The 24,346-nt window shown below is 50.4% G+C and overlaps 1 protein-coding gene and 1 pseudogene across 1 annotated transcript; both read right to left on the reverse strand.

Annotated features, from left to right (window-relative positions):
• Window positions 1–3,611: 3,611 nt before the first annotated feature.
• Window positions 3,612–7,037, reverse strand: LOC117862053 (cytokinin dehydrogenase 11). Its single transcript, XM_034745566.2, has 3 exons — window positions 5,654–7,037; window positions 4,782–5,056; window positions 3,612–4,286 (listed from the first exon to the last, which is right to left on the reverse strand). The coding sequence occupies exons 1-3, from the start codon at window positions 6,608–6,610 to the stop codon at window positions 3,962–3,964; spliced, it is 1,557 nt and encodes a 518-aa protein (XP_034601457.1). The 5' UTR covers window positions 6,611–7,037; the 3' UTR covers window positions 3,612–3,961.
• A 12,926-nt stretch (window positions 7,038–19,963) lies between these two features.
• Window positions 19,964–24,253, reverse strand: LOC117859853 (uncharacterized; annotated as a pseudogene).
• Window positions 24,254–24,346: the final 93 nt, after the last annotated feature.

Raw genomic sequence — 24,346 nt, forward strand, 5'->3', positions numbered from 1 at the left:
GGAGGAAACCCTTTAGTACCGGATGGAGGTTTCACCCGGTACTAAAGGTCCTCAGGCACATTAGTACCAGTTGGAGGCTTCAACCGGTACCAATGGGTGACTTTTAGTACCGGTTGGAGCCCCTAACCGATACTAAAAAGGGATCACGGGGACCCTAGGGAACTATCCGTTAGACCCGGTACTAATGCTCACATTAGTACCGGATCGAAAACCAACCGGCACTAATGCAGTGGACGAAAGATTGATTCCCCGCTAGTGCTCCACTGCCAACACCACAACACTGTCCGAGTGTCCGTAGGTCTCCACGCTGCACCACAATCACTGTCAGTCTGTCACTGGATGGCAATGCATCTTGCACTCTTGCCGACCCATCGTGTATGTGCTATGGTCCTATGGACAAGCATTGCAAAACAGAATAAGATCAGCTTAGCAACATTGATGGAGTTGAGCCAAAGTGGCTGCTGGACCAGTTGGACCTTTCTCTTTTCTCTACCAAAACATTGATGGAGTCAAGTCAAAGTTAGTTTTTACTAACAATAATGCTGGTTGTGTAATGATCACGTTCATGGGTTTTCCTCTAGAGGAAGCTGTAACTTGATGAACACGCCCACCTGCCGATCGAAAGGCGGCACGACACGCAGCTTGATCTGGTCACGGCAAGAGCGTAAGCTAGAACCCTAGCTACGGGGCTTTGAGGGCTGATACCATCCAATCATCCACCGAACTTGATAGAATGGGGAAGATGGCAAGAAAAGATCTCCCCTTTGATGGCTCTCTGCAGCTGCCTGCCTTTCTTTCATTCAGTGACTGATACAATCGGCGGGAATGCTAAGATCTTTTTGCCCTTTCAGCTCAAGCACCTGCCATATGGATCGATCGCTGCTTTGACTAGCGCCAACACACAGCTGATTCAAACTGGGACGACGACGACGACGCGGGCTTCTTATTGCGCCATTATTGTCACGACTTCACGAGCGCCGCCACTTGGCCCGCTCGCGTCAGCCGCCGGAGAACGGCCGGCTGACACGTCGCCGGTCGGCATCTTTCCGATCTCTCTCAGTTCGGTGGGCATCACCGGCGTCGGGAATGGAATGGATCGATGGTCCGTGTAACGTCAGTGACCCAGTGATTGCCATTTGGCAACAACGGGAAAAGTGTGATGAGCTCATCGAACTGGACTGATCAGTCTGAACAACACCGGCCGGCAGATGTTCTAGCAGGGTTCACCTCCGATGGTAACTTGGGTATCTTGACAGCTGACGTGCAAGTGACTGTAAAGTGTGATCTGAGTGAAAACCCGTTGTGGTGAGCTCGGTTGTCCGTCCTCTCGCTCGGCCGCGAGTGACTGTTCGGTTCGCATAAGCCCAAAGCCCCTAACTGCTAACAGCTCAAAACAGGCCCAGTTGCTAAACAAAGTTTCGGAAGATCGTATCGGTCCTTTTCAGCTTTCACAACTGGTATTTGTTTTTGTCCATTCAGTTCCGACTGACGCGAACCACAAACACCGATCAAAACAAAACATGACACACACACACACATACGTGCTGCTTTCATCCGAGTCCAAGCCGCTCTCAGCATAAACAACCACCACCCACGACAGTTACACGCATCTCGGTTGCTAATCCGACCCCTTGACCATTCGGTGCACCGGCCCCCTCGCGTCCATTTCGCCCCCACGGGACCGGGGCGGCAAAGGGCGGCCGCGCTGGCTGAGCTCACCGGCGGCGGCGCTGATGGGTGTCCGTCCTCCTGCCGGTGTCGTTTGCGTCGTGCGAGCCAAAGTGAAAGAACCAGGGTGGGCCGTCGGAACGGAACACGGCCTCCGTCTTTCTTGATCCCTTCTTTTAAATACTATTATCCACGAACTAAAGAAAAGAAGCAGAGGATGTTAAGGATGATGGGTGGATCGCCGGATACGGTCGCTTTGACGACACTACTCATGGCCCTAGATTGCGTTGTCAGAAAGGCACCACTTGGGGGGCAGTTCTCCAATTATAAAACGCGGGGCGTCGTCGTCCCGGCGGATCCCCGGCGATCCCCTCGCCGATCTCGAGCAGCGCCTTTTGTTTTGTCGCCCCACGACAGCTCTCTCTCCCGGCCCGATCGCGTCCCGTAAACAACCGAAAAGATCCAGTAGAATTCCGTCCCCGCGAGACATGGCGGTTGGGGGAGGGGATGATCTATCTTACGGATGAGGTAAATCTAAGCAGGGGTCGCACTCGCGTACCTAATTCTGGGGATAAGTCTCCGCAGTTCGATCTCCGATGCGTAAACAAAGGCCTCTCTTTTCTTTTCGCTCCGGGCCGGGACGGGGGCGGGACCAATCGTGCGTGGATCGCCGATCCGTCGGCCTCGACAGCGTCGTTGCCAGCAGCCTGTAGCGCAACAGCGATCGATCGATCCATCGCCCCGGCCGTGTGGTGGTGGTGGTGTGATGGCCGGAGGACGTACCGCACGCCGGTGGATCGATCGCCGATCGGCCGAGCGAGCTCGATCGCCGGCTTGTCCTGGCCAGTCGACAGCGAAAATCTGCTGCGTTCCGTAGCGTCGCCGGGCGATCGGCCTCGCCGATTTTTCTGCCCACGCGCGGCGGCGCCGATGTGGGATTGGCCCGGCGTGTACGTGTGCCGCGCGCGTGGCCACACGTGACGGACGAGTTGGGGCCAGGGCGTTACAGCTGTGGAAGATACTGGTAGCAGTGATCAGACGGCCCGATCACTCACTAGATTATCCTGTTCTGGAACCCGCGCGCCAATCAGTCGCGACGGCAGGTTCCTACGTTACGTTGCGTTACGCCTGACAGATTGCTACGCTAGCTAGCTACCGTGGACGTACGACGCCTGTTGAGACGCCCCGCCCGCTGCCGTCGCGGTCCGTCGTCTCGCGTCACGGGACGCAACGGGGGCGAGACCCGAAAGGGAAAGGAGGCAATGGCCGCCGTGCGTGCCGCCGGCCTTTCTCCCTGAGAGAGAGGGTCGTGTTTATACTAGTCCACAAGATTTTGGTAGGAGAGGAGCTAAGGAAAAGAAATGAGCGCCGCAACAAAAACGACGGACCCTATTCGCGGTCGCCGTCGCGCTCGGGCGCCCCTCCGCCGTCACGTCCCTACCGCGCCACAGCACCATCGATCGGCCGGCGTCCGTGATCCGTGCTCGCGAGACCGACGGGGACTCTTCGCTTTGCTCGCGGTCGTTGTGCGCGCGCACAGCGCCGCAGCAGCCAGCCGCCAGGGAGGGGAGGGAGAAGACAGGGACCTGGGGGCCGGGAACCAACGGCCTGGCGGCCCCGCGCGTCGCGGTCGCGGCGTTTGGATCGGGCCGGGGTGCCACGTGGGGTGCCGGCGCGGGGACCAGCGCCGGGGCGACGGCGAGCGAGAGAGCAACGGCGCGGTGGCGGGGACGGAACAGAATAGAAGCGCGCGGAACAGTTGGCGGGCGCACGCCACCGGCATAGCACCAAACGGACAAAGGCTTCCCCCGAAATCCAGCGCCGGGGCGTTCGTTGCTTGCCGTGGGTCTCCATCTCACATCGCCACCACCCGCTCGGTGTCTCGGCGGCCGGAGGAAGAATAAACAACGACAACAAGGAGGGACACGCGCTAACGGGGGGAATGCAAAGCGGAAAAGGCTACAGCTTTCGTTTTCCTCTGCGCCTTCACGCAGCGAGCTCATTCAAACTTTTTCCCCATGGAAAATTCATGCGGATCTCCCCACACACCAATCCCATGCAGATCGATCAGATGCACCTAACGGTGGCCCTATCGCCATCATTGCCCTGCAGCTAGCTCCTCGATCGCCCATCATCACCAGGATCAGCAGCGTAATCACCATCATTACCGGCAACAGCAGGGGCGATCGATCGATCATCTACCACCAGCAGCTAACTCCTGGCTGGTCCTCCCCCCATCCCATGCGGCCATGCCATGCCAGCCCCGGCCCCCCACCCCCTGCGGGTGCCCGCGCTACACGGCGACGACGGACGCCGGGGCCCTGGGGAAGATTTTCTGGCCCGGCGCGAGGATCGCCAGCGGGTCGTAGCGGGCCTTGCGCTCCACGAAGCGCCTCCACCTGGCGGCGCCGAAGTGGCGCGCCCACTCCGCCTCGCCCCGGTAGCTCGGGAAGTAGGCCTTGTGGTCGTAACCGTTGGCGCGGCACGCGCGGAGGATCGCGCCGTTCTGCGCCACCAGCTCGTCCACCGCCGGCCCGCCGCCCCGGCAGAACCGCAGCAGCGCCACCAGGTAGAAGACCTCGCCGTCCGGCAGCGCCACCGACGTGTTCGGGTCCCACCTGCACCAACCAAAACACGAGTTTAGGACTGAACGGACAGTAGTGCGCACTGTGAGCTGAAACCACTCTCACACTCTCGGCCAGTCGGCCCCACTTGGCATGGACTGTGCAGTGGAGTCGGCCCCATAATTTATAACAATCATAAGACACGGCTAAATCCGAAACAGAAGCGGCGATGGAGAATCATCGGAGCTCGGACCGGACCGGCCGTATTACAGCAGGTACGGACGGACGGCCGATTACCCGTCCGATTCAGCACCCCGTCCTATCCCGGACCAGCCAGACGTCAGCGAGACGACGAGCAGAGGAGAGGGCAAGGCGGCTCACATGGCTCCCGGCCCTTTTGCCGCAAACGGCAACTGCACGCGCCACTGGACCAACGGCAGGAGGAACAGTACCACTCCACCACCACCGCTGTGCTACCCCGTACGGCCGTGTCCGCACACACAGAGAGACGAACGAGAAGGGGGGGAAAAAAGAGAAAAGAAAACTCACTTGCTCTTGAGCATGGGGTAGACGAGCATGGGCCCGTCGATACCGTCGGCGAGCATGCCCTTGATGATGGCTCGGTCGAAGTCGGCGATGTCGCGGGAGGAGACGAAGAGGTTGAGCCACGGGTGCGGCGCGTCCCAGCTGCCGTTGCGGCGGGCCTCCTCCTCCACCCGGTTCACGCGGGACAGGAAGTCCACGTACCCGACACCCGCCGCGAACTCCAGGCCCCGCACGTACTTGAGCGGCGCCATCATCCGGCTCACGGCCGCCGCCGCAGCCTGCACACAGGTAGGCAACAAACCGGACCGATCAGGTCAGCGTGACGAATCGACGACGGGCAGCGGCGCACGGACGGATCGGCCGACCGGTGGGTGCCAACAGAATCCGAGCAATCAATGCCGCCGTGGTCACTCCACTCCGGCGCGGAAAGCGCGCTGTGCTGCTGGGCGTTGCGTGCGCCGTGGGGACAAGAGCAAAGCGGGGGGTGGTGATGATGGCGCTGCGCGGGCGTCGCCAAAAGACGCGATCCGCGTGGTCACGGGCCGGGGAGGCAGCGCGATCGCGTCACGGCCGCTGCGGCCGTGTGGCGCGGCGCGGTGCCGCATTGTACCGCGCCGATTCGATCGCCCCGCCCGCGGGGGAGATCGGGGCGCGGCCGTGCAGCGCGGCGCGGCGTGGCGTGCGTACGTGCGCTGGGTGGTTTGGCAGGACGCGGAGGAGGCAGCAGGGCAGCAGCCGCGCCCGTCACCGAATCCAGCGGGGGATTACGCGACGAGGCAGACATCCCCGCGGAAAAGTACACGCCACGCCACCGGCCGAGGGCAAGTACGGGAATGCGCCGGGCGCGCGGGGTCTGGGCAATTACTGCTACCTACCTTGTCCTCGTCGTCCTCCACCGCGCCGTCCGGGTACTGGTACAGGGCCACCTCCAGGCAGTAGAGGACGGGGCCGGCGCCGGCGGGGAGGAGGGACGCGTCGAAGCGGGCGCCGCCGGGGATGGGCACGGACGGCCACCCGTTGACGGGGTCGTCGCTGTTGACGAACGCGAAGCCCTCCACGTAGTCGAACGCCTCCTCGGGGGGCCGCGTCACCAGCCACTCCGCGTCCGCCGTGTAGTCGGCGAAGCTTGCGTACACCACGCGCGTCCACCGCACCGCCCGGGGCGCCCGGCGGAGCGGGATGCGGGCGCGCGTGATGACGCCGAACTGCCCCAGCCCTCCCAGCACCGCGAAGAAGAGGTCCGGGTGAGAGGACGGCGAGCAGACGCGGCAGTCGCCGTCGCCCGTGACCACCTCCAGCTCCGCCACGTTGGACACCTGCGGGCCGTAGCGGAAGGACTGCCCGCTCACGCCGCCGTTGGAGAGCGTGCCGCCCACGGTCAGGCGGAGGTAGTCGGTCCAGGACGCCGGGGCGAGGCCGTGGTTCTTCACGCCCCAGTGGAGCACCTCCTCCCAGAGCGCGCCGCCTGGGACGTCGGCGTAGCAGGGGCCGTTGTTGCCCCCGCCGGGGCAACCCACGAGCTGCATCTGCGGGCGCCGGGACAGCGCCAGCGCGCGCATGTCCAGGACCAGCCCGCCCTCCGCCATGGCCTGCCCGGCCACCGAGTGCCCGTTCCCGCGGGCGGCCACGGTGAGCCCCGCCGTCCGCGCCGCCGCGCGGATGGCGCTCGCCACGTCGTCCGCGCTCGCGGGGCGGACCACGGCCGCGGGGATGGCGCTCACCAGCCCGCCGAAGTCCGTCGCCGCCGCGCACCCCGCCGCCACGGGGGCCGGCTCGCCGGCGTCCTCCGGCTCGGCGGCCGCCGCCGCGCGGTCCATGTACGCGAGCATCATCTTGCTTGCACGAGGGAGCGTTGGCCTTTCGGCAGCTGCTAGCAGCTGATGTCCCAACCCAAACCCCTCCCAGCACAGGCGTGAAGCCGAGCTGATTAGGCAGGCAAGAAGGCAGAGCAGCTAGCTAGCTTGGGGCGCTCTCCCGGTGTTTGTGATGTCACCGCGCTCCGCTCGCTTGCGCTCGTGGTAGTTTGGGTCTCGCGGGGGTTTATAACGAGCGGACACGCGGACGTCAAACGCCCCCTCACGTTTCTCAAAAACAAGAGGAAATAAACAAACGTCGGCATGTTGCAAATTCCAACCAAAGTTTGCAACTCTTTTCCTTCATTTTTTAAAAATCTTTTTTTGTTTCGGATACTATGCATTACTATAGCTTTCTTTTCTAGAGAGGCCGTCCAGTCAGTCCCTGCCTTTTTCGAGTTTCACAGATGATTGCAGCGCGGAGATGGATGCTTATGATCGGATCTAACGTTAGTTTGTCTGCCACTATTGTGCTCGCAGCCGGGAGGAGAATCAGCCGATGGGCCACCATGGCACCCTCTTGCTTGGACCTGCAAATAATTCATCCGTCCTACCAATTCTTCACTTTCTGTGTGCTGCAACCCTGAAGCTCCTCCCGTGCCCGTTTCACCACTGCAACTGCAACCGATCACTCGCTAGCTCCGGGCAGATGGATGGATGGATGGAGATGAGAACGAACGAACACGGGCACATGGCGCTCGTCGTCCTGCGGCAGGCCAGATTCGCCAGGTTGCCCAAAAATTTCTCGGTCGCGGCGCCCATGCCTGCCCGGGAATGGATGCGGGAAGAGCACGCCCCCACACGCGGCCCTGTGTTGAAGCTGAAGTTTCCATCGCCCCAGCCGGCCCCCAGCCCAGGCGTACCAGGGCGCAGCTGGTGGTGGTGTACCGCGCCGCGCGGGGCTTGACCAATGGCATGGCGACGCTGTACTCCTTGCCGCTGGATCGTCGCGCGCGCCGAGGGGCCGAGCACGGGCGCGATCGCCGAGCTCAGGATTGGAAGTTGGGGGTAGGGTCCAGCTGCCACTCGCTCACTCGCCGTGTCTCGCTCAGCACTCATCTGGCCGTGTCGTACTGTCGTCTTCCTCCTGGCGATGGCCGATGGGGTCCGCTCCTATCCTTGGATGCGGTTGCGCTCGCTGGGATTGGCATGCGCGGGCGGTGACTGGAATTCACTGCCGGAGACAGAAAGACGGGAGGTGCAGACGGCGAGGAGAGGCGAGGGGGGGAACCGGAGCACATGAGCGGAGGCTCCGGAGCTGAGCTGCAGAAAACGGGAAGGGCAGGAGGCGGGGTGTGTGGTTTTTTTAATTTTCATTTCTTTCTGAAACAAGGAAAGTGCCTGGTGGTCCATGCACTTCCGTTTCCTGGCTAGTGGTTTGGTTTTATTTGAATACAATGGCTGGCCAGGATGAGTGCATCTTGTTTGCTTCCAAAGCTATACTGCAGCAATATAATCCCGCGGTGAAATGTGAAAACAGGGCAGCAATTCGCAAGTGTTGAATTGGCAATCAATCGTGAGGAATGGAAGGATGGACTTGCACAACTTTTGCTGGTGGATGAGAGTCAATTGCCCATGGTCCATCCGGTTGTAATGTTTTGGTCATTGGCATGGTGTGGAGAGAAATGCCATTTCGAGCATTTGTTTACAATGTGCATTTGCACTAGCACCCATGTTTTGAAAAATGTCATAATATTATGGCAGTACAATGGGGCATTTTGTCATGTCTTTGTACTATAAATGTCCAGGACTCCAAAAGTGAGACTGCAATGCGTGTAAGATTCGGAGGAAGTGCTACGTCACAGTACCAATTGTTACAAGATTCGCGTTCACATCTAAGTTGTCGTAACAGATGAAAATCGCACATTTAAATCACGAGGATCACAGTACCAAATCCAGAAGCCCAGTTACCATTACCACGACGGCTCCACTGGCAGTATAAAAGAGAGGATAAAAACTGGATTACGATTTCAGTACAAACAAAACGCTCAGGGCTGCGTACTTGCCGTCATCACTCATGGGCAGTGCTGAATTGCTGATACCAGCACAGTGTATACGTCCTCTTCAAGCGCGTATCAGGGGTTCAGGATTTCCAGAAAAGTACGCCTGCATGACGGCCAATGTGGATCCTCAGGATCGGCCTCGGAAAGGCTCCGGGGGCGTGAGTACGCTACCCTGCACCAAGACGATTCGCTAGCAGCTGCCTGTACGTGCAGCGCCTTCAATGGCGCCCCAGCTACGTAGATCGCGTCGCAGCAGCCTCTCAAGCCCTGACGAACTCAGGGTCCGTTTGGCAGCTGCATGCCTTTTTTTACCATCTCCGACGAGCCTGGATCAACAGAACATGGCTACATAGGTGCAGAAACTTATGTTGTTTGGTAAGTTGAATCAGTGTAAACAGGCTCCCCTTAAACGCTGATTGGTAGGCTGCACAAATTGGTATGCTTACCTTGTATACAAGACACGGTAGAGTTACCATCCACCATCTCTACTTCTCTAATCTTCTCTATCTCCTCTGTTCTAGAATCAGGCACTAGTGATAGCTTTTCTCTAACTTCCCTCCAAGCAGGGTACATGCTCTCATGGTTGCCTACTGTCATTGCTCGAGTAACCAGGACATGCACACGTAAACACATTGGTTGATGTCGTTGCTACCAGGTTAGACTAGCGAATCAACGGGGCGAACACAAGCGGCTATGCTGCTTACGTTGAACATGAAGACGTTGCCGGTGAAGTGATCCAGAGGCCAGAGCCCCAGATGGTGGTGGCGAAGGCGAGATGGACTAGCCTCGCCGCCGTAGGAGCAAGCGACGTGCAGCGTGGCAAGGTGAAGAGGGCCTCCCCGGCTCCTCGCCCGCGGTCAGGAACGGCATCGCCGTCAAGAACCACGCCGCCCACACCTGACACCATCGCGCCTCATCTCGGGGCCCTTTGATTCTTTTAGTGACAATTTCGAATTGAATGGCTGAAGGCTTTGATTCGATGTGCGTGAGCTTGGTTTTGGCGGTGAGCAGCTCGATTGGTGGCTTGGTGAATTCTGATTTAATTTGTGGGGATTGGATTTGAGCCTGGATGCAGGTAATAGAGTGCGGTGGCGATGTCATGTGCAACAAGAGCCAGCGCAATCACTCGGCAGCAGCCTCCACAACTCGTCCGCCGGCTGCACGGTGACCGCCTCGACCAACTTCTCGTCCTTGGCATGGCAGTAGCATGATAAACTCGGCTGTCGGCCGCTGATGGTCGAGGCCCCCGTGGATGCGGGTAGCATTGGGGCACCCTGCGGGACCGGAGGTTAGCGATGACCGGCGAGGTGGCTGCGACGAGGGGCAGCGATGGGAAGGGGCGAACGGCACACCCTGGCTAGGAAGAAGCAGCAGCATAGGGAAGAGAGATTTGGGAAAGAATACTTGTTCACAGGCTCACGGGTGGTGACCGCGGCTTCTTACCCGCCGCTCGAGCGAACCAGGCTCGCGTGGAACGACCAAATTCTCCGTTCCACGCGGTGCAGCTTTTTTCATCCGATGAACCAGGCTCATAAGCTCTTCAGGCTACCGAAGACGTCGAAAGTCAAAGATGCTGCATCCACAGATGCAGCGCTGGCTAGGTACAGGCTGCCAATCGCCCCCTCAGGCGCCTGAGGCCTGACTCGCTGCGAGCCCGGTCGCGCAGCGTCGTCGTCGGCGCACAGGCCCTCCTGGCCTTCCGTCCGTGCGGCCGGCTCAGAAACCCACGCCCCACCACGTGAAGGGACGGAGCTGAGCCCGGCCGCCGGCCGGCGTCAGCGTACGGCGGCACCGATCGATCCACCCCCACAGGCGGCTGCGGAGAAGATCGCGTCGCCAGTCGCCGCCAGGTCGTGGCGTCACGGCACTGTTGCATTGCAACGCAGCGGCGGTCGCGCGCAATAATTGTCTGGTTGCACCGGTGACGGTTGGGGTCTCCGTCGCTGCTGGAGCGCTGGCCTCGATGTGTTTGGACGGGAGGGCGAGAGGTGTTCAGCTTCAGGGCCCGGGGGGGCCCCGGCCATTCGGAGACGTTCCGGAAGGAGGCCAACGCGAGCCTCTGTCTGTCTTTGCTCTGTCGTCTGTGCCCTCTGTTGACCCGGTCGCCGGGGTTTTAAGCACAATTTTCAGGGTTTGCTGAATGCATTGTGCATAGAAACTTGCGACTGTGGGAGTTATTTTCTCATGGTTCAGTTCCATCCAAAGTCACTTGAGCCTTGGCAAGAAGCTTAAGCCATGGAGTAGTGCTAAACAAATAAGTCAAATACTACCTCTGTTCTAAAATATATGATGTTTGATTAGTTTGTGCTAACGTCATATAATTAAGAGTCATATAATTAAGAGCGGATATGGTATTATGGTATATTTCAGTAACTAATGTTATCCTAAACACTAAACAGGAGGTCACCCACCGTTTAACTCTTTATTCAGACTAAACAGCCAATTAAATAAGTTAAACATGCAATTAAACAAGCCAAACGGATGATTAAACGGTCACGGCTAAGCACGGTGTAACGTTTATACCGAGTGTAAAACGGGCTAAACAGCCGTGGGTCAATCATTTTCTTGGCTACGAAAATTACATTATTTTCTTTAAAAAACACATCACTCGTGCTATTTGAATTTTTTTAAAAACTTATGCTATTTGAAATTAAGATGTAAGAATATATAGTACAGTGCAACACGACAAGTTTGAGTCACTTCAGTCATTTTACCCGTCACGAGCATGAAACCGTGCTAAGCGTGCGATAAAACAATTTCCATTGCGCGCAATGCCGGTGTTGCTACTTCTGGGGAGAAAAATATGTCGTGGAAACTTCTATCTTCGTGTCATCGTGTGCCCCCCTTCTCTGTGCCGTCGATTGAGCTCACCGCTGATCGACGTCTCTGTCGGGCTGTGCGGTTTGGAGCGTCGGAGAAATTCTCCGGGGCCCTTTTTCTATGGACACGGAGGGAAATTCTCCCTGATGGTGCCGTCGCCGGTGTCATGTAGCCGGCTCGGCAAGAGGGCAATGATTTCTCAGAATCTCTCCGCGTCTTGCCCTTCTCATGCATGTCTTGGCAACCTTGATCGTGGCGTCACTGTCACTTATTTTGCTCGCATCACGTATGGTCTGTATGGATTTGAGAATTTTGGATTGTAGAGGACATGACATGCTACTTGCAAAGGCAGGTATAGGTCAGCAACATATATCCAAAACAGAAATCTTTTTTCTTTTGAAAACACGAGAAAACCTCTCGGAAACACAAAATTTCCGACCACAATTCGTAACACTTGTAGTATGAGCTTTGCAGAATTGCAAGGGAAACAGAGTATGCATTCTCTGCTGTCCTTGGATGCCGTGCAGATACATCCAAAATGCTTTTGTGATAGTATGAGTGAAATTGGATATACTCCTTTATTGAGAACCAAATTTTTTGGAAATTTAGGCACAAGCTGTCACTCCCAATCGAGCAAGACAAGCAATAATATGCCCCTGTAAAAGACAACAAATGATGAAACGTTGATATGAGATGGAACACAATAATTGGCCAGGAAATGTCAGCTTCAATAGGCCTAGCCTTTCTTAGCTTTCCTTGTCCTATGAAACTTATGTGTGTGTATAGGTATTCCAACAATCATTCCTTGAGAATGTGCACTAGTCCAGAATTGCCCTTTTGCTGCATGGCAGCTTGACGTCTCACCCACAATTGTGTCAAGCACTCAAGCGTCAGGTTCCAGCCGTTTAGAATGGCAATATGGCAAGGTCATTCACCCTCACCATGCGGACAGTGAAGGAAACAGAGCTATCGCATATACCATCACAATTCATACAGATCTTACTAACGATAGGGAACAATATTGGACGTCAAATTCTGAGACAACAAATGTGGAATGCCTTGTCAATCATAGTTCACCACAGAAGCAAATCGTACGTTGTTCAGTAAGCACTGAAGCACCAATGCCGGGAGAGGACTGGAATCATGAAACCAATCAGACACGGCATGCTACCCTGAAGAGTCGGGGGATGCTAGCACCATTGCCAACATGGTCATCTCAAGAATCCGCATGAGCACTGGAAGCGCCATTTACACCATGGTCTTTTGAAGAATCCACATGACCACTTGCAGCACCATTGTCACCAAGATTGACAGGAGAATCTCCAGTTCTGGACGTGGCCTTCATCAAAACAAGTTATACAAGACAAGCATGTAAGAGCTGCCATAGTTGTTGCTTGAAGAATCAGTCAAGCATTACTTACAAGAAGCGATGATAGGACCGATGAAGGCTCAGGAAATGGTGGCAGACTAATTTTGGCACGCTCAGACAACTCCTGCATTTCCACCAGCCAGTATGAGTCACCTGTTTGTAGGACATGAAGTGGGTAATTGTTAAGCTAGAACAGGTTTCACCTTGAAGCAAGATCGGAACTTCAGATTCTCAATGACAGAATTAAGCCTCCATGTCCTATTCTCAAGTTCCAGTCTCCTGCAGTCAAGATGCAGCCGCATGTCCTCCTGCAGTTCTCGCATATCCACCTCCAGCTGCTCCAGCTGCGCTACAGACTCCAGATCCAGCCGTCGCCGCCTCTGAGGGTGTTGATCATTCACCAGCTCACTGCCTGCTGTCCGTCTTTCTTCAACCTCAGCATTCTCAGTGGACGTATTGATAGATCCATGCTCGCTGCACGTTGTCTGTGTCTCATCCACCTTGGCATTCTCAGTAGACGTATTGATAGACGCACACCCGCTGCCTATTGTCTGTCTCTCTTCCGCCTCATCATTCTCAGTGGATGTAGAGATAGAACTACGCTTGCCGTCTTCTGTCGGTGTCTCTTGCACCTCAGCATTCTCAGCGGGTGTGTTGATAGAGCCATGCTCTCGGCCTGTTGTCTGTACCTCTCCCACCTCAGCATTCTCAGTGGATGTATTGATAGGACCACTGCATTTGATGAGCAAATAAATCCAGTTATTGGAAAAGAAAGTTACCCTAAGCACACATGCCATATGTAAAGTTAATGTAATATGAGACTATGCTCACATATCTATTGTAAAGAGAGTGTGATGAGACCATTTTACCCTATTTAATGACATATTTTAACAGCTCAGCACCTCTCACAGTAGAGAAAAAATAGGGAGGATGAAGAAAGTGCAATAACAAAACCCTTGATTTTCTTAAAAGATACTAAACACTTGGTTAAACAATTGTTTTGGAACAATTGATCCAATAAACTGGATGCAAATTTGAAAATGTGGGTAAACTCAGCTGAGATATCCCAGGCAAACCAAACACTGGGTGCATGGCAAAAATACCATACTGGTATGGCCATCAAATGAACATAAAAATTTGAAAACTAAGAAGACACTTCTCAATTGAATGCACAAAGTTTAAAGTATGAACTGATACCATGCTGCAAGGATTAAAAGTAACAGATGTTTAAACAATTATACATCGAAAAGGAAAAAGAAAGGAGGGGAGGAGGGAGGAAGGAATAAAGCTACCATCCACATCAACTTCTCTATTTAGTTCCCTCTAACCCCTCTCAAATATGAATCTATAGTTAAATTTTAAGCATGGTCCTTCATAGACTGCATTCATTGCTGCCCCCTCCCTGACATTTTATGCTTTTTGGAGCCCATACCAAAATGGTTTGAATGATTAAATAAACATTGAATTGTGGTAGGTATGTGCAAATGTTGTTCATAAGCTAATTTTGTTATGCGCAACTCACTAGCACAATTTACCTCAAAAGCCTCACAATACATTTTCTTTAACCATATAATATTTGCAACAGGCAACCTAGTTTGGATAGCAGAAGCTTTGGAAGAGAAATTTACATAGTATGAGTTTGACGTTCGCACGCAAACATGTTGACCTTACAGACAATACTTTAATACACTGAATACTGGACAAACCGTACCTTTCGGGTGCCCAGAATGGCATACCAGACATGATAACAAGGTACAACTGCAGTTTTAAGATGGCGGATATATGGAATAAAAAAAATATCAGAGTAAGAGTGCTTATGTATTTGTAGATTTGCTACCTAAGAAGACGACTTGCGAATCAGGTGAAGCTTTTGGATATTGTTTTATAGTAATAACTGCCTCCTCATTACTGCATAGGGCAAACAGATAGCACTTGCAAAACTCTTGCTTTGGATAGAATGAACTCCACAAAGTGCATTTCATTAGAGAAGCATAGAATGTTCTTCATTCGCACAGTGTGAAGTTTGGCAAACATACCATCAACCCACTGAGCATTCAAAAATTTGTCATCTGCATTGACTACCTGTGAACCATCGCTCCATCCCTATACAAAAATGAAAAAAGATCAGCAACATCACGGAATAAGTAATCAATGAAAGAACCTGCAAGTGGTAATTAAGCATTAGATTAAAATTGAAGACAGAGATAAGGGAAAGTGTATTCGTGCACTTGCTCACTTATTAGATGGTACAATATTTTTCTCGTTTGGGATAATATCACCTTGAATTAGTATTTTTAAAATCAGTAAGCAGTATTCACCCTTCCTATTATATACACAACTTAAGATGTGAATAAACAGTATAGATCCGTGCAAACATCCCTCGTACAATAGTCCTCTAGAACACTGATCTTAAATTACATGGATGCACAATATCAAATTTCTTACCACTATGAAACCAATGAAGAATTGAACGCATGTCAACTCAAACGAGCTAGCATACACACAAAAGTTAAAAACAACAGGAACCCAGGCATCCACCTTTTACAAATGGTAACTTAATATGGTTATTGTCTTTTTCTTGTGCAACTGGGTGACTCAGAAATTACTTCTCAATATTCAATATGAAGAGAGCAGCAGATTGTAAAGATGACCACAGTTACTCCAACGTAACCAAAAAAGTAACATTTTCTTCAACTCGATTGCCAAAACAAATCATAGAATGCCAAAAAAAATGAAATCACTCCAAACATATACACGGCATCTTTTCCTCACAAGGTTCGGTGGGCATGTGACTTAGCTTTGTCCATAAAACATAAGCTTATGTAATGCGCTGTGAGACTAATAATTGAAAGGTTTGGATCATTCCAACTCCACAATGAAAGAAATTTGTTTGACAGATCTTGAACTTATCAAAGGGTTAAACATGTGCCTAAACATAGAGATGAACGTGAAAGCCATTGTCAGCCTTGGCTGAAGATACCTGATCCAACTGACTAAACACTAAACAATAGGACACCTTGAATCATGGATCACTTGCTTGAATTCCGGCGTGGACCATGGATAAAAAAAGATATTAGGTTCAGTTGAACTTGAATACTATAAATTTCTGCAGTGAGGATCCTATCAGGTTCAAAGTCGCTATTTGAGAGTGCAACTCACTGATTGGAAAAGAAAATCTAACAGATGCACTTGATTGTGTATATGTTGAATATGTCAATGGGCGCATACTGGCACTAAACAATTTAAACACTAGCATGGAATGATGGAACTCTGTTCGGACCATACGGAATTGTTTATCTAAGAAAGCTTGAAAATTGAGACTTCGATACAAAATTATCATTTGAGAAAATGTGACTTTTCCTGTTTGCATTGACTCTGAAATTCAATTATGACCAAAGTACAAGGTACTGGACCTGTGTATAACATGAACATATGCTCCTGAAGCCTCTGCACCCAATCTGACAGGTTGCCCTGTGAGTGGTGAGTGATCTACCCTATGCATAGTACGGGTGGATTGTAAAAAGGATTTTTTTTTGCCAGCCTTGGGACAGGAGTGCTGATACCATACAAGCAAAGAAATAAGGCTAGAGTGAGGGACTGAGGGGTGATGGGATGGAAAAACAATTTACCGGTATGGTGATGTTGAGCATCTTGGTGCGTTCCAATCCTGTCATAAGCTTGATGAAATCACGGTGAGTAGAGTACATTGCAGCATGAATTTGTGCTTCCTCAAGGGATGGAAGATCATTGGTCTGCCACACGTAGTCACGAAGTTCATCAATCAACAAATACTGGAGTTTGGGAGCCTGAATTGCCCATTGAAGATACTCGTCATTGCTACAAGGAACCTCTAAGAACAGAAGGGACAGTTTTTCAAGCAATGGGGATACAGAAATCAACGCTTCCAACTCCCTCGGACCATCTGGAAAGCCTACATGGAACAGGGTCAGCTTTGTCAGATTTGGGAACCCTGTGAAGCCTGGGGGCATGGTGGGATGTCGCAGCCGCGGAGTTCCAGAACCGTGAACCCACGACACGAGAAGATGGATGGGTGCAGGGTATGGACCAACTCCTCATCCGACCTCTCAAAATCAAGGTAGAGGGTTTGTACTCCCCTGAGCGCCAGGAGGCGCCGAGGCGGAGCCAGCGGCCGGAGTGGCGGAAAGACGCCGCGCCGATGCGCGAGTGGCTGAACTCGCGGACGGGGCAGGAGTAGCGCCGGAGGATGCCGCTGACGGCGTTGGGGTTCGCTCCAGCGCGCCATTTGATGCGGAGGGAGGGGACGGACTCCCAGCGGCGGCGCCAGGCGCGGGCGAGCGCGGCGGGGCAGGCGGGAGAGGATCTCGTTGAGCAGCTCCGGCGGGACGGAGTCCAAGCTTCTATTCCCTAGTCCCACCACTGCGTCCGGCGACGCGGCGAGGCCTCCATTCCCGATCACAGGATCTAGGTTATCCCTGTCCGCTCCCCAAACAAAATCAACCCGGTCCCCGAGACAATCAGAATCCAAGGCATGATGCGGCCCGTGCAAGTCGAAGGGGAGAAGGCAGCAGAACACACCTCGAAGGCTAGGCCGGGGATCGCCGGAGACACGGGCAAGGAGGATCCGACACCGGCGGCGACGAGCTTATCGCTGCTGGGAAGACAAGCGCAGGAGTGTGAAGCTCTGGCTGATTCTCACTGCACGAATGCAGGACTGCCCCCTTGTGCGGTTGCGGCTGCGGAAAAAGGCCCATCAAAGATGGTGGGCTTAGCGTCACCGAGAAAGTTCGTTCGGTCCGAATTGTTTTTTTAGTTAGGTCTTTCTTGTCACAAAGCCCAACTGACAATCAGAGGCCCATATCGGTCTGTTTCAACCTCAGGATGGACAGGATTTTTTTTAAAAAAAAGACCTTTCTACGTCCCTCACCTATTGTCGTAGTCTTGGTTTAATCCCTCATGTGCAAAATCGGGTATTCGTAGTCCCTCAACTTCTAAACCCGTTCATTTTGGGTCCCTTGCTGGGTTTGACCGTGGTTTTGCATGGCGTGGTGTGGGCCCCACATATCAGGAAACATGTGGTAGTGGGCCCCACATGCTAGATGGATTTCTTCTTCCCTCCCTCTTCCTTCTCCCTCTCGAGCGGCACAGGGTGGGCCCAGAGCGGCACAGGGTGGGCCCAGGCTCCTGTAGTGGCTTAGGGCGTGAGGCGGCCAGGATGGTGTAGGCACGGCCAGGGCACGGCCAGACCCCTGTCGCGTTGCTGGCTCGAGACCGGATCCAGCAAACAGGCTAGGCTAGGGTGCGGCACAACCCTAGTGGTGTCCTAGGGACGCAAGAAGGTCAGGACGGCGTCGGGGAAACGACAACTGGGGAGCGCAGACAGGATGGCGTAGCCATGACTAGGCCCAGGTAGGACGTGGCGACAGTGCGGTCGTATCCTACGAATGGCGCAGACGCGGCCAGCAGCGAGCTGCTTGCTTGAGCGATGGCCTTGGGGAGCGAGCTAGTCATAGGGAGAGAGGGAGAAGGAAGAGGAGGAATGGAGGGGGAAGAGATATAGGGAGAAGAAAGCCACCTAGCATATGAGTCCACTACCACATCATGCAAAACTCGAAACCAGCGAGGGACGAAAAACAAACAGTTTTGAAAGTTAGAGACCGCCAATACTCGGTTTTGCACATAAGTTACTAAACCCAGACTAAGGCAATAGTTGAGGGACGTCGAGAGGACTTTTTTCTTTTTTTAAGGCACAAGTTCCAATTTTCATTAATCAATAAGGATGAAATACAAACATGTAGTTTACCTTATGCAGAAGCAATGCTATTATCTAGCACCACATAATTTGCGTTGGACGAAAAAATTATAGCATGCACAACACACTACAGGTTATGTGAAAAAAAATCAAAGCAAGAATTGACCACTGTAGTCGCAGCTTGAGTTGATTCCATCAGGTTGTGGTGGAATTCGAATGAGGAACCAAAGCTTAACAGATCCGAGAATAGAAGTGATGCCAACTTCCACAAGCTTCAAACTTCATTCTCAAAACAAGATGATATGGATTATAGTTGCATACAGTACAGGTAAATAGTTGGATTCATACAAGTCCCCAAAACATCATGGCATCTCATCAGAAGTTCAATCGTAAGTAATGCACTTTGATGTCTTATGTCTCACATAAGTTTTAGGTGCAAAAAATAATTATTTTGGAGCAGTTTGATCCTCTAGCAAGATCATGGTACTCGCGTCTCCAACGTTTCTGCAGATCTGCAATCACAACAGGTCAGCTATTTGTCTAAGGGAGAATTCATGCCTCCAATAGTCCTATCCAGTAGGAAAGCACAACAAAAAGAAATCAGACCATGATTTTATAAGCATTTTCAGAAATACAGGAAGAGAAAAAGTTGATTTTTTTGTCTGACTATAAAAAACCGAGTGTAGATAGTCATAAAAGGCACATAAGTGAGACTTAACCATAAGATGATGATCCATGTTACATATACCATAATTATTTTTTAGTATGAACACATTTGCTAGAAGAGTCTTGGCTAAGATGATCTTGCAACAAACTTTGATTAAGTAAAATTATACCCACTATCCTAATCAAAAGCATTAAACCAACTATAGCAAGCAAAAAGCCAAATGATGTAGTTTACCAGATAGACATCATTCATTGATCAAAGACATAATTTGACAAGAGAAGTAATCAAGTTTGCACTTTTGAAGTACATATATAGAATTTTTATGCCTATGCAAAAAGGGGAGAAGTTTTTGAAAGCTACTCTGTAGCATAAACCATGCTTATGCTGTAAACCATATCAATCAAATGACATAATCTGAAGAAATCATACTTATTTTAGACAGTATGTGTGCAGTACTAACTATGCTTGTTAGTTGTTACGTCCATATTAGCAACAAATTAATTGCTAGCTCCTTCTTGGATACTGGGGATTTGGTTCCAAATCTCTACAATGAAAATTCAAAATCTGAACTAAATCCTATAAACTTCCAAAGACCAAAGCAATCCCATTATCCACATCATCTAAACAACACTTCAATGCTTGCTTAGCTACATTCTAGTTCAAATTTGAACAGTGGGAAAAAATGCATTTAGGATATCAAATAAAAGTGCAGGTGAGAAATGAGAGAACTCATGTAACACAAGAGAATGCATATTATAGCTTAATTCAATAGGATGGGTTTTGAAATGCTGTAGGAATAGGCAATTCTAATAACAGATTGTGGGCACTCACATCGATGGTTCTAAAACCCTAACTTTTGGAGGCGCTCTTCTAAATTTTGTTAGCTGGATAACTGCCTCTTCACTAGGTTTTGAGGGGTCACCATCATCATCTTGATAAACAAAAGGGGCACAAAGGAGCCTTGCTTTGGATAGAATAAACTCGATAAAATGCATCTCATTTGACCATAATATAGCATTTGAAATGGTAACAATCTTGAGCTTTGTGAAGAGACTATTGGTGCATAGTGCACTAAAAAAATCTAGATCAATTTCATCATTCTGAGTTTGACAGTCCATAATCTGCCAAAAATAACAAAGACCATTTTAACTGGACCTGAGAAAGAGACAAAAGAGTAGCAAAAAATATCACCTTAGTTTTCAGCTGTTGGAGGTTGGGAGCACTCCTAAGTAAAGAAAAAATAGATAAAATTCTAGACACATTGCAAAGTTTGGATGGAGTATCAAACTCTTTAATATCCGGAAAGAACATGACATCTCTCGAGAACATTAACCTCTGCTACCTGAACAAAAAATAGCCATAAGCTACAAGAAACAAATAACTCAATAAAAGATATCTTTATTTAAAATCAACATCATTTACTCCAAATTTATATTATAAATGAAAAAATATGTATCCCTAGCAAATCATTGGTACAGGCTATAACAAAATGCCACAGAACTCAACAAGCTTTGCAAAATACAGCTAAAAGTTACCTTAAAGACTACCATTTTAGGACTACAAATTCGACTAAGAATTTCTCGATGACTATTCTTATCAGCAGTTTTGCTCATTACAATTTTATATTTTTATATATGGTGTGGCATAAAATTTGCCGATACAACTTTGGGCTTTTTTATCTTAAGGAATACTATGTGTGTTCTCCATTGGGGAAAATCAAGTTTTCAAATGGACCTAATACCAGTAGTCAGCACAATAAAATATAATTGCAAGTTGATTGATTCCTGCACTAATTTATACATCCGGTACCATTTACTCCATTTGTTAGGTTGCTTTTTATGCTAATTATTCACTAAGGTAAAGCCCTCACCCTCATACCATAATGGAAGGAGGTAAAACCTAGCTTAGTTACTTATGGCCAGATAACAACAAAGGTTAGTCCTTAGACTTTCATTGTGCCTAGCAACAATCTCATAAGCCAATTTGGAGTTGAATAGAATAGTTGAAGGTCTTAACCACCTAAGTATTGTGATGAAAACATAATACATGTTCATAATGTGTGTATGATACAATGTGAATAAGAATCGAGTGAAGCATCTAAACCATTACCAGTATATGGAATTCGAGCTCCCTGACTTGCGCAAAACACGTGAGAAGATTGTGAAATCCCGATCCACATAGTAGTAGGTTTCAATACTAATATTTGCTTCTTCCAGAGATGGAAGATCCCCGATCTGTAACTCATAATCCTCATCTGCAACAAAAGTTAAGTTGCGGAGATTGGGCACCTGAATGACCCATTCATCAAACTCGTCACCAAGAATCCAAACATCCCTAAGCTCCAGTGTCTCAAGAAACGGAGACATGTGGATCATCGCCTCCAAATCCCTCTCCCCATGTTCATGAAAGCCGACAGTGGTGAGACTTAACCAGGTTAATTTTGGAAACCTGGTGAAAGAGGAGGGTGCCGCTGGGAGGTAGCAGTTGTGGAGTGTGAGGTGAGTAAGCTCACAGCAGGAGAAGATGGTGGGGTAAAGCATGTAGATCTCCACACGGAGGTACTCCCTGAAGCGAAGGGTGAAGTGTGAGATTATATAATACTACTAGAAAGTATTTTCACCAACGGATCATCACCGCCAGTTTAGCCTGAACCAGCAGTGAGCATTTTCACTGCGGGTTCGGATGTGCGTGAGCATGGTGGACATTGGAACAACTATCGATATCATCGCCAATTCCATTCACAAACCGCAGTGAAAATAGAATCGATTTTCACCACCGGTATTTATGGGCTGGCGATGATAGGTGGGTTTTCACCGCCTTGTCATGAAAAACCACCATTTGTGTGAAAAAGTTTGTAACTTTAATTTTTATATGAAATTAGAAGATAAATTTTATTAAAATTATAGATCTCAACAAGATCTAAAATTTTGTAGTTCATAACCTTTTCATTTGAAAGTTTTTAGATCTTCAAATATTCGATAAAAATTTGCAGGCCTACCAAATGACCTTAGATAGAAAAAAGATCAACATCAAAGTTATAGTGCTTGACGAGATCTAAAACTTCACCGCTGACAACATTTTTTATTGAGATTGTTTTGGCATCCAAAAAATTAATTCAAATTTTGGAGAAATTAATATAAAAGAATAGCATCCCTTTGCTAGTCACAAGTGACAGCGTAGTTGCTGGACCCATGAGGTCACGAATTCGAATTCCTGAGGATGCACTCTTCGCATATAATGTGTTAAAAGTTGTGGCGGTTGGATGTTGCAATAGCTGATCATGTGGTAGTCGCTTGCGTAGGAATTTTCCCCATCATTATACATTTTTTCACAGTTTTCTAAAATGTTATCACCGCCAGTTCATGCCTCAAACCGCCGGTGATTATCAATATTATGATAGAGCAGAATTTTTATGCTATTTCATTTTATGGAGACGATCGGTGCTTCCAAAGCTGCAACGTTGCAAGACAAAAAAAAAACATGGTAATCAAGGTGCTTGCGCAAGTTGTGGTGAGGCAAAGAAATGCCAAGTACCTCTAAATTATTCCAAAAGAGGTATCAGCAGAGATATCAGCAGAACAGAAATGTTTGCATGGTATGGTAACTGGAAAACAATTATCCCTACAAAAGGCTTCTTCTATGATTCTGAGTATGATCAAGGCTATATTATATTGGTGTTACTCCTGTATGAAGAAAAAAGGGTCTAGATGAAAATATGCAAGTTATAGAATATCAATGTAAATATCAAATGGTGTTTCTTGGGTGTGCCTTTTATGGCACCTGTGCCTTAGGCAATTTAACGGCTTGTTGCGGCAGCACCTCCACCTCCAAGTACATTGTATGTATTTCACTGTTGACATTACATTGCAGTGATAAAATAATGATTATTGTAGAATAATTAAAAATCACAGTTCTAATACTAGTTGGAAGATTGTTTGGGTGGGGTTTAAGACCTTGAGCTAGTGTTCATGACACATTAACTAATAAACCAACAAGAATCATCATCATCAAAATACAAATGATGTAAAGCTTTTCTAAGAAGCCAAATCAGGAACAAAAGTTCTACCTTTAGCTTGTACGCACAATAAAATCCCGAATGTTTAGTAGCCCTAGCCCCTATTTGCTTTTAGTCAAGTTAGTAAAACCTCACTATCACACAGAATAGGTCAGCTAGGAAAACTTCCAGAAAATCTATTAAACATAATGCTGATGATGTGCAAAATAAATTCAAGTAGTGTTTGTAATCCAATTTACCGTGGAACTCAAGAAGCGTGACTTGAAGCATGTGAGCAGCTTGACGAAATCACGACCAACAGAGTATTCATCAACATTGATCGTTACCCTCTGGAGAGTAGAAAACTCCTCAATCTGCCACCCATAATCACTATCTGACCCAATAGTTAACGTCTGAAGATTCGGCGCCTGATGAATAACCCACTCATCGAAGTCATCACAGTCCATCCAAACATTCTCTAGCTCCAGCTTCTGGAGTGACGGCGCAGAACTTATCATCGCCTCCAAATCCTTCTCCCCATGCTCTGGGAGGCCAACCTGCCAGAGGCTGAGCGAGATCAGGTTCAGGAACCCTGCAAAGCCCCGAGGGCGCGGAAGGGAGATAGCAGCACCGGAGCTCAAGATCCGTAAGCTCGCCACATGAGAAGATCGCCGGGTTAATGGTGTGGAAACAAGGGCCCAAGTGGTTCGCGAAGAAGAGGGTGAGGGTGGACCGGACCCCTTTCCTTGCCGGCGAGAAGGCGGAGCCACTCTTCCATGTGGCCGTACGCCTTCTGAGGACGAAACCTTGGAGGAACTCGCGGACGGGGCATTCGTACCGCGCGAGGATGCTGCCGATGGCGGCTGGGGGCGAGTCGCCGGACCTCAGGCGGACAGGCCAGCTGAAGCAGAGGCCAGGGATGGTCTCCCGGGAGAGTGCGGATCGGAGGTGCGCACGGTGTCGCGGACAGGGAGGGAGTCGAGGCTTGGCGCCGCCTCCCCGCCTCGGGCCGTGGCCTCCGGCGAGGAGGCGAGGCATCCATTTCACCGATCGGAAGTCGGAACGATTTGATCTGGCGGAAACTTCCGTGGGCCTTAAAATGGGTGGAACGAAGCGCGTGCCGCACGGCCT

The sequence above is a fragment of the Setaria viridis genome, chromosome 6 (assembly GCF_005286985.2).
Source record: "Setaria viridis chromosome 6, Setaria_viridis_v4.0, whole genome shotgun sequence".
Classification (NCBI taxonomy): domain Eukaryota; kingdom Viridiplantae; phylum Streptophyta; class Magnoliopsida; order Poales; family Poaceae; genus Setaria; species Setaria viridis.